This window comes from Gastrolobium bilobum, unplaced genomic scaffold (assembly GCF_033153095.1).
Source record: "Gastrolobium bilobum isolate Gb01-03AN ecotype WA unplaced genomic scaffold, APGP_CSIRO_Gbil_v1 utg16099, whole genome shotgun sequence".
NCBI lineage: Eukaryota > Viridiplantae > Streptophyta > Magnoliopsida > Fabales > Fabaceae > Gastrolobium > Gastrolobium bilobum.
This window is the reverse complement of record NW_026898009.1, coordinates 236,494-247,633: the sequence shown is the minus strand read 5'-3', so window position 1 is coordinate 247,633 and position 11,140 is coordinate 236,494. Positions and strand designations below refer to the sequence as shown.

At 35.4% G+C, this 11,140-nt stretch overlaps 1 protein-coding gene across 1 annotated transcript; it reads left to right on the top strand.

Moving 5' to 3' along the window:
• Window positions 1-6,912: 6,912 nt before the first annotated feature.
• On the top strand, window positions 6,913-9,489 carry LOC133312178 (polygalacturonase-like). Its single transcript, XM_061513334.1, has 5 exons — window positions 6,913-7,119; window positions 7,704-8,027; window positions 8,129-8,418; window positions 8,546-8,774; window positions 8,998-9,489. Exons 1-5 carry the CDS (start codon window positions 6,913-6,915, stop codon window positions 9,214-9,216), a joined length of 1,269 nt encoding a protein of 422 aa, XP_061369318.1. The 3' UTR covers window positions 9,217-9,489.
• The last annotated feature ends 1,651 nt before the right edge of the window (window positions 9,490-11,140 follow it).

Sequence of the window (11,140 nt, the reverse complement as noted above, 5' to 3'; positions counted from 1 at the left end):
ATGGATTCAAAGTTTATACGTTCAGCCATTATAGGTATATCTTGTATGGTTTGCAATTACTTTAGTATGTTTATATTATTTATTTAGTGGAATTTATTGATGTAAGTATTGATTCTTCTTTGTATTTGATAGGTATATTAAAGGAAGATCCTTCTGTTCGACCAATTCTGATCCAAGAGAGCATACAACATATGTAAGGCTACAGAATATCCTATAGGAAGGCTTGCAAGGCAAAAATGAAGGGTATTATGAAGATATTTGGTCACGGGGACAAATCATATGCCTTCTTGGCCAATTGGTTGATATACATGCTACAATGTTCTATGGGTTTTGCTTTCAAACTTAATACAAAGGAATATTTTGTCCATCATCGGCTTGTCAACAATAAGGCCATGTTTCATAGGTTTTTTGGACATTTCACCAGTATGTTGAGGCCTTCAAATTCTGTAAGCCGATAATTCAAGTTGATGACACTCATCTGTATGGGAAATACTATAATAACCATTACATGTAATTGTGGATTTAATTATGAATTAATGATTTTAATCATAATATTGAAGAATAATTATTAGGAGAGTAGAAGAAAACGGAAATAAAATCACCTTTGGTGAAAAAGTGTTAAAAATAACAGTTAAAGGGTAAAAATACAGGTAAATAAAGTTACTCAAAAAGTGAAAGTAAATTTGTAAATATTACCACAAAAATATTCTGGACTAGTATATCAAGTTAGGATATGAGTTAAATGAATGGGATAGATAAATTTATACCCACTAGTATAGTGAACTTACTCAAGTGTGTGAAAATACTCGTTCTCTTTCGTCCATTTCTTCTTCTTCTTTTGACCAAACAGCAGCCAAGTGACCTCCATGGTTGCTATTCCACAAGATTTTTCCTTCATTTTCTAGCCACTTTCAAGCCTAGAGATCAACATAAAAATTGTAGCCCAGATCATTGTGAACAAAGCTCAACCGTTTAAACATCTTAGGATGCCATTGGGAGAGAGATTTCTACATCTCTAGGTCGCTGTACTATTCACAAAGAGAAGAAAAATGATGTTTTTCGTGGATTGAAGCTTGGAGGTAACATTGGAAGGTGTTGGAGTTGGTTCAAGGTTGTGATATTGTGAGAGATTTTAGTGTTGACCCCTTGGATACAAGGAGTGTATTGGAGGACAATGCTTGACAGGTAAGCTTTTGGTTCTTGGGGTTAATCTCCTGTTTGTTCCACCAGACTCCGAGGGAGGATAGTTCTTTAATATGATATGTTGAAAATGATTTGTTATATGTTGCATGTATATGTATGTATGTTGGTGTGCCACACAAGACGGTGTTTCCTTGTGTAAGGCATAAGACGGTGTTTCCTCATACAGTATGTTGCAAGACGGTGTTTCCTTGTGTAATTCATACTTGTTATATTCTCTGGCCAGTAGAATTTATTATTTGCACACTACATTGTCATACATATTTTGATGCATGCATGGATGTTTTATGTACTGTGATTATACCAGAAGTAAGCTTAGGGGTGGAGGAGCCCTCCAAGGGTCCCTAACTTACTGAGGTAATTATATTATCTCTTCCCGCATTATGGGAATTACCATTTCAGGTACAAGAGCTGATGGTGCTGAGGCATCGCGTGGAAAAAGGCTAGAGGAGAGATATTATCTGACATGATAGTATGATTTGATTGATATGCTGATATGTATTTGGCATGGTTTTATTTTGGATATGTATCTAATCCCATGTCATTATTTTGAGAGCATAGAGGATGTCTATGCCATGCGCTAGACTTTATATGTTGTAGTGATATACGCTCAGGTCTATGTTACTTATTTAATTGCATATCTTTTGTTTATTTGATGTAATCATTTAAGTAATATTATGGACATAATATGGAGATCATATTACTATGAGATAGCCTAGGCCGTGGATGGCTAGGCAAGATGTTTATTAATTTTTTGACATGCTTAGTATATTGATAAAATGTTAATCAGGTGAAAATTTCTAGGATGAGAATTAATCCCAATAGTCCGAAAAACAGACGGAATGTTGTCCGCGAAATGTAAAAAGAGTAGATATGGTTGCTATACGTAAGGAAAAAAGGAAAAAGTTAACCACGAGCTTCCGCATTTAATAAGTTAAAATGTGTTGCGCTTAATATCATATGAATGTTAATTAACCGGCTACAAACGGGGCGTTACAAATACAGAGGCACTCTTGATTGTGACATCACATGATGGATATGGATATGTGTTGCCAATTGCCTTTGTTGTTGTACCTCTAAGTGAGAAGTTGGAAGATTGGTCATGGTTTCTTATCAATCTATGTATTCATGTGACAGAATGGCAGGGTATATGTCTAATTTTTGATTGGCATCGAAGTATCATATCGGCGATCTAAAATGTCAATCTTTGTTGGAAACCTCCACATGCCTATCATAATTGATGTAATCAAGTATGTTAGTATAAGGTAATAGATTACATCACTGAATGGAGCCATTTAGATTTTTTTCCACGAGATTTTTTCATTCAAATGAGTTTTATAGTCATATACTCATACTTTGGGACCTCGGGAAGGACTTGGTAGTTTCATAATACCTATATGCATTACGATTCCATTAAATGTACCAAAGGCAAGTATTAGATTGGTTTTAACATACCAAAGTGTCATTTAGCTACAAGAATGGTGCAAACTTGAATCATTCCACATGTACTACTATATTTAGACTGGGGATGACAATTTGTGGGTCCTCATCTTATTTTAGGTTAAATTTGCCAATGTTAATTCTTAGTTCCAATTTATCAAATTCAAAACTTGCACCCATTAACAATAATATGTTAAAATTTAAAAAAGAAACACCAATGAATATTAATAAACATCCATTTAATTAATAAAAGTTCAGTACATAGAGGAAAAATATAAAATAAAGGAGAAATACATCAACATCCTAAAACAACACTACAAACATAAAAAAAAAATCCTACAGCTAAAACCTAATCTGAGCTGGTCTCCTCATCATCATCATCATCATCATCATCGCTAGCAGCAGAATCATCCATGGTCCCAAGAGCTTGTCTATGTCCAACCTCCAAGTGAACAATCCTATCCTCCAGACCCTTAAATCGAAACTCCATACGAGCCCACATCCGTGACAAGTCATGGATGCCGGTCATGACATCTTGAAGGGTGTATCCATGCTCAGGAGAAAGCATCTTTGAAGTGTCAACACCATCAGAACGATCAACATCATCATCCCCACCATCAGCCTCAGCCTCAGTCAATGTGGTTCCTCCTCAACCACTGAGACTTCAATCTCAAGTTGTGTCTTCCACTACCACACCCCCGCCTTTGTGATCCCGCACTACTCCAATAGATGCTTCCCGAACTTGGTGTTCCAGCCCTTGATCATCTTCATACACTCAGTCTCTATGGGAACAATAAAATACTTCAATATCCTTTGAACGAGGAAGGCATACAAAAATGAACACTTCCTTACAGTCGTCTGTATAATACAACATATCTAGTGCCTCCAGTTCACTCATATGTTGTGATGGATGGCCCACATAACAACAAAGTCACCCTCTAGCAACCTCCTAAATTTATGTAGTCGCTGGAACAGAATGTGGGTCATGATATAGAATAACATGCGGGCATGAAGATTAAGCAGTCCCACGCCATAAATAGCATAATGCCCATGCACAATATTATGTCTCCTAGTCTCCTCCACAATATCCCTCTCGAACATATCCATCAATGAAGGCATTGCGTTCCTCGTCATAAATGGCAGCAGGTTGAGCATCGAAGTTGTACCCTAACAACTCTGTCCATATAGAAGTAATCATCACTATGTCAAAGCAACAGACGCGGGATGTCAGCTTGCCTTGTGAATAGTGGAGATTATAGTAGAACGCCCTCACCATAACCTCTGAATAGGGGCACAACATCTCCACAAGGTCCCACATATGTGCCTGGTCCAATAGTCTCACTATGTCAAGTCCCTCTATCACGAAGAATGTTGAATCCAATGACTTCTGCTCACAAATGTCTCTGCTCATAAAATTAGACATAAATTTTGTATGCTCTGTGAGATCATCATCGAGCAAGTACCCATATGGAACGTTTGCAGGGTCAGCCTGAACCATCCTTGAAAAAGAAGATCGTCTTTCGGTCGCGTGTCTCTTTTAGGGTCGTCTATTAGCCATGGTAATAACACAAACATACAAAAACACATGAAAATTGATCAACAACACAAAAGAAAAACATGATAAAAAAAAAAGAACTCAAAAATCAATTCTAAAAATTGACCAAGAAAAATTACAAAACCTATACACCCACAAACCCTAAACCATATGCAACCATCAAAACCTAAACTAGACAACCATAAATCCAAAATTTCAAAGCAAAAAATCAAGCCAATCGAACCAAACTTGTTCATTTCGGTCTAGGGTTTGTAAACGCCAAAAATCAAAGGAAAAAATTAAGATAATCGAAAAATACATAACGATTACTTGAAGAAAGCAGAGAATGATACTGGGGATAGAACCCATCACACAATTTGAAGAACATTTCTAGCAAAAATCACAAATTTGAGAGTTAGGGTTTAAGGGGGTAGTCAATTACCTTGTTTCTTTTTAACCCCTTTTGGCTGAAATGAGGATTTTTAAAAAAACTAATTAACCTTTCCTTAGTTAATCGATTACATGGCTCATGTAATCATTAACTTGATCCCTCGAAATTTAATTGGTTACAGGTTTATGTAGTCGCCAGTCAACGGTCAAATAGGGACAGAGTGATGCATAATTTTGAGATGGGACAAAATTGTAAATTTTTATTAATTCAAGGGCAGAAGGGTCAATCACCTTGACAAAAAGTAACATAATCATAAATATCAACGGCATATATGCGCTTCAACTATTCCATCACAAATAATCTGATATACATGCAACCACGTAGTCAATAATTCGGCCACCTTCTTCCGTGATGCTCTACTAAATTATTAATCCAATAGATTCGGTTCCTTTGGGTGGAAACATAAGTGCTTTGCACCGACGAGAATTACTAGCATTTTATTTTATTGTTTGATTTTTTAATTGTTTTTTACTAGTAAGTGAAATTTCATGTTAACCTTGTTAACAGAGAATTTACTTAAAATTAGCGTAAATATTCACGTAAAAAATGTATACCCAACACATTACATGAGATTGTGGAATATATATATATACCCCCTTGGCTTTCAGTTTTGTACTAACAAAAAATAGAAAACACTTCCTCAGATTGTTATCACGTACTTCATTGATTTCTTGTGGAGTTGAGAAATGGCACCTCAGGCAGAACTTGCAAAGATTGGGTATGAAATAGAAAAGTTCTTTGGCCGACAGAAGAGTTTTGGCAATGGCAACCCTCCGGCCACTCAAAACCTATGTCAATACAAATTTTATCCAACCTACGTGGCTTCCAAGGTTGTCCACATGAACCTAGAAGATGTCAATGAAGCTGCTTCAAGATTCACAGCAGAAAACAGAACAGAGTTGAAGATCAAAGGTTAGGTTTGGGCAGTGATATATTAGTATTGTACTTCAGAAATCTTCACTAGTCGTTTTTTTTTTTTTTTTTTTGGTTATCTTTTATTTAAATCTTAGGTGCATGCTAACTCTTGAGTCTTTTAGCATATGGTGTCTAGTACTACCCTTTTTGTACCATATAAATACACGTATGTATGAAGCTCGATGACAAACATGAAGGTCTTCTGCAGCTTCAAGTGTTAGGCTCTTTTTCTAAGCTTTCTTCTACCCTTCAAGTTATGTACAAAGCTAATATATTGCTATCAATTAATTAAGCAGTTTTGCTCTCTTAATCTTTCTGCCTCTCTAGTGTGATTTATGTGTAGCAGAAAAAATTCTAACAATCAAGGACATGGGTTTCAAAAATGTTGTCTATAGGCCTTTGGCACTTACTCTCATGGGTTAGTAATGTGCTATGAATCTAATTTGAAGCTTGAAATATATAATAAGCCTGAGGGCACTTAAATTTTCAATGTTTATTTGTGGACATGGTAAAACCAAAATTCCGGTAAGTTTTACAAACTGGATTGAATTTTTGGGATGCTTATGTACTATCCGAGTCCCAACTATATACATATATAGCATCGTCAACATGTACACGCGCAGCAAGAAATTTCAGATGAATATTAAAGTTTTGAAGTAGATATACAATTTATTTCCTTTTTGAGTACTTAAATCTAAAACATTCGTTTTAGTTTTTTTAAGAACTAAATCTACGTACAAGAAAGAATAAGGAGATTCAAGTTTTATGAATTTGAAAGCAAACTCATACATATGACTAAATTCATCAAATAAATTAAAAGTTAAAAATAATTTCAAGAACTAAGTTAAATTTCACTCTAAAATTTCGAGATAGTGACGGGTAAAATATCCAAATATTCTTTGTTAGTTTGAGTGGCCACTGAAAGCATATTATAGGGATTGTGGTGAAAGCATATTTTTTCCACCAAAACTGTGAATGAAAGGATAAAAGTTGCAAATTTTTTATTTATTTTTTTCTAGGTGCTACTAGAATGTGGTAGCTAGAGAAAATATAGCCCACTTTGGAGGGGAAATAGGAAGGCCAAGAATTTAGGAAAGGAATGAACACGGAGCATCACAAATTTTAGATTAACAAATTTAAGTTGAAAATCTAAGATTCTCCGGTGATTTAGAGGCTCAAAAATAGAAATCAATGATAACCATTTGTTTTACCAGAAAGCATGGTATGAAATAAAGAACAACAGAAAGAGGGATCATTTTTCATTTTTCACCATTTTTTCTTCTAGCCTCCCCCGGAGGCCTCTAGCTGAAAATCAAAATAAAAATAAAAATAAAAATAAAAAAATACAGGTATTATAGGGAATTGAGACCCAATGGCCACTGCAAAGAGAGATGTTGTTCTAATTTTGTGCTCTATTCTGGTTTGTTGTGTGGATGCTGGACCAAGAGTAAGGCCAGTTGTTGGTCCTGATATCTACAAAGGTAAAAATGTAGCTAAGGATGTCCTTGCTCCTGGTGAGAAAGTAGTTAATGTCATGAGCTTTGGAGCCAAGCCTGATGGCAAGTTTGACTGCACTCAGGTTATTATATATATCTTTATGTTAATCATGGGGACTTTGCTTTTGTTTTAAATTTAGCTTTAGGGCCAAATGCTGCTCAGAATAAACACTAAGAAAATGTATAGATTGCCCCCTTTTTTTTCTCCCTTAACAAGTTTGAAGAAATGTGATACATACAAACATTGACAATTTTTTCTTCCGTATAAGTAAATATATGAAAATAGCCTTGATTAAATCTTTTGAAGATAATATGATCAGCCTTGTTTTTACAAGATGTTAATCACCTCATTGAGGTGGCTTCAGTGTCAAATTTCATCTTTGACCATAAATGGTGATTTATCAGATAAACACTTCACATTATGACTAATTCACAACTCCAAATTAAAATTTAATCACTGCACTTTATTAATAATGACAATATCAACATGTTTTCTTTATATAGATAGACCTTTCATTCCACCTTTTATGCAAGTGATGTTAAGAAACCACAAGGAGGATGAATCAAACCCAAAAAGACTTAAAACAAAACAAAATCCTTAAAAACAACCGTTTTGGTCATTTGACAGCATAACCAACACAGGCCTTAACGTTGGTTATAACTGCAGGCTTTCATGGATGCATGGAGAGCAACATGCAAGTCCAAAGTGCAAGCCAGGCTTCTGATCCCTCAGGGAAGATTCCTAGTTTCTGAAATGTTTTTTGCAGGGCCATGTTTGACTCCAGGGCCCATAACAATCCAAGTTGTAGGCACCGTAGTGGCTACAACAGATATAAGTGAGTATGTGGATGGAGAATGGCTCATGTTTGAGGACCTTTCTGGAATAAAACTTATAGGTGGAGGTACTTTTGATGGGAGTGGTAAGGCTTCATGGGCACAAACTGAGAACTGTGAAACAGACCCCACCAGCTCATGCGTTAGGGCCCCTAGCGTAAGTTCATATATATGTAGCTTATGATTTGAAATGCAACATTAACATGTTGATATAGTTTCAGCACTATGTGAGCTTTTATATGTGTTTTGGGAATGCAGAGCATATATTTCAACAAAGTCAACAATGGAATTATACAGAACATCAAATCCGTTAACCCCAAAGGCTTTCACATATTTGTCACTAACTGTGCAAACATCAGACTTCGGTTACTAAAGCTCAGTGCACCAGATAACAGCCCCAACACTGATGGAATTCACATTAGCCACTCCATCAATGTGAAAGTATCCAAAAGTAGTGTTGAGACTGGTGATGATTGTGTCTCCATGATACAAGGGGTCAACAATGTTACCATCAACAGATTAAATTGTGGTCCTGGACATGGTATTAGGTAATGCTTAAATTGCTGGTTAAATGATTCATGGAAGATAAAGTTTCACCTTCATCTCCATCAATTTATGTTTATGAATGTATTATTATAAATTTTAATTTTCTTTACTCTTATAAATGCATGACAGTATTGGAAGTCTTGGAAAGTATGAAGATGAGTTAGAGGTGAAAGACATTCGTGTCCAAAGCTGCAAATTGACTGGCACAACCAATGGCCTCAGAATCAAGACATGGCCAGATAAGTATCCAGGTTCAGCATCAGATATCAGCTTCAATGACATTACCATGGAAAATGTTAAAAATCCTATCATCATTGACCAAGAGTATCAATGCTCTCCTAATAACTGCAAAAAGAAGGTTTGTGTGTTTATATCTTTCTCTCTTTTTAATCACTTCCCTAAATTACATTCTTCTTCATCTCAATTAAAACCACTGACTAGAGAGAACAATGCACAACAATTGGAGTTTTCCATTAGGATAACCTTTTTTATTTTCTTTTACATAACAACCCTTACCTTTTTCCCTTTCAATTATGAAGTTCGAGCAATACTAATTTGGACCTTGATTTATTTCTATGCAGCCTTCACTTGTAAAGATAAAAAATGTTGGATTTTCAAATATAAGAGGAACCACAATTTCACCACTTGCAGTGGATTTAAGGTGTAGCAAGCAGTTCCCATGCCAAAATGTTCAACTTCATAACATAGACCTGAAGCTTGGAACCTTGCCTGCTGGCTCTAGATGTGTCAACATTAAACCTGTCTATGGTGGCTTGCAAAGACCAACAGCTTGCCTATAAGTGCCTGACTTGAAATTACATGCATTTTACTGCTCCAGCAATTAAGAGGAGGGAAGGGAAGGTTTTGGACTATTGGACCTAATGGGGAAAACATGTGCACTATATATTGAAGTTGGGGAAAAGGTTTTCAAGGATGGTTTTGAATCAAAATTAACCAGCCGAACTCAAACCTACTTCAACCCTTAATCACTTGCTGTCTGATTTCCATTCTCTCCCCTTGAACAATAATTAGACTTCTTAGCTAAATATTTGAATTAGTTGTGTTGTATAGAAAGCCAGAAATAAGTACTATGAATTTTTTTTTTTAGCCTTATTTACTTGCACTGTAAACAAAAATAAGGGTTTTTACCTTTAACCTTTCTACTAACCATTCCACCGCCGCCAAATCTTCTCAGACTGAATTCAAAGGGTCTGTGTTGTTTCAAAGAGTATGGTCAGGAATACGCGTATATAAACTGGCTTAGAGGAGTGCAACTTCAGAGTATGTCATTCTAGGTTACTGACTTTTTTAACCACAATATGCTAGAAGGTGAAGTCTTCATGATGTAATTTGCTACTAATTTTTACCAATTCTTAATATGAATCAGTTTTTTACTTCAATTCTCTCGTGTTATATAAAGTATGAAGAAATGAATGATTATGATCAACAAAGTTGGAACCTTTTCTTTTTTCATGAACATGCATAGTTAGATTAGATTAGAACGTTCATTACTTTTCTACAGCATCATGTATGTGTTTTACTTTATTTTTTTGGTAGACCCTACTAGGCTCACAGGACAGTATATTGTAAATTTTATTTGATCAAATATTGCAGTTCTATACTAGATGAACTTTTCTATCCAAATGCGTTAGAAATTATTTATAGCCACGTTACTTTAAAAACCAACCTATTTGTTATGCCATGCACTGAAGAAAAGATGTCTTTGTCTCATCTCCTCAAAGAGGCTGTCTTTCAAGAAAAATTGTAAATATCAAATGCAATAACAGCCATTTTTCTTGGGGTGAACAAATAACAGCCATCTTTAAGTGACAATAAAACCTACATATATAAGTGACTTACCTGTTTTTTTATTAACATTAGTGCCATACTTTATAATTTTAACTTACACGGGGAATGAAAAAACTTTCAGATCTTCTAATAGTAGACAGTATAAGTACAATCAAATAACTTTTAACATTCATTGTGGCTTTGTGCTCTAAGATTTGTTTTGTCACAAGTTCATCTTGCAGAATTTAATACAAAGAATCCCGAATGTTTAAAACTGGATAATTCAAAATACCCCGTTATTTTTCCTTCCTTCATGTCATAATTAATGTATGACTATGCCTCTTTCCTTGACCTCATATTCTTTTCAGGAAGTCTGGCAACAATGAAACTGTACACCATCACAATGTAGGAGCTGTTTCCATAACTTGCAAGTACTAAATGAAATTCATGACAGAGGAAATTAAGTTTACGAATGCGTTAAACAGTTAAAGTTTGAAAGAAAAGCTATACGTTTAACATACATTATAACAAGATTAAGTTCAGCATAATTCAAGAAACTTAAGATTATAAATACAGCAGATCAATAGGGGTTAGCCACATTGTGGTGTCAAAGTGCCAATAATCATAGGAGTTAACAAGACATTTTTTCAGAAACTCTGCCAAAAATGAAGAACATATTGGCATTAAGCTTAGGTGTAGCAATAGTTTATATAGTTAGTTCTGAAATTGGCATAGCATATGTCAGGGCTTCAAGAACTCTAGCTCCAGAACCACTAGCTGATTCTCCTGCCCCAGATTACATCTCTCCTTCTGGCTCAGCTGAATCACCTGCCCCATATTACAACCCTCCTTCTGACTCAGCTGAATCACCTGCAACAGATAACAGTCCTTCTCCTGGCTCAGATGAATATACTGAGCCAGATTCAACAACATGGG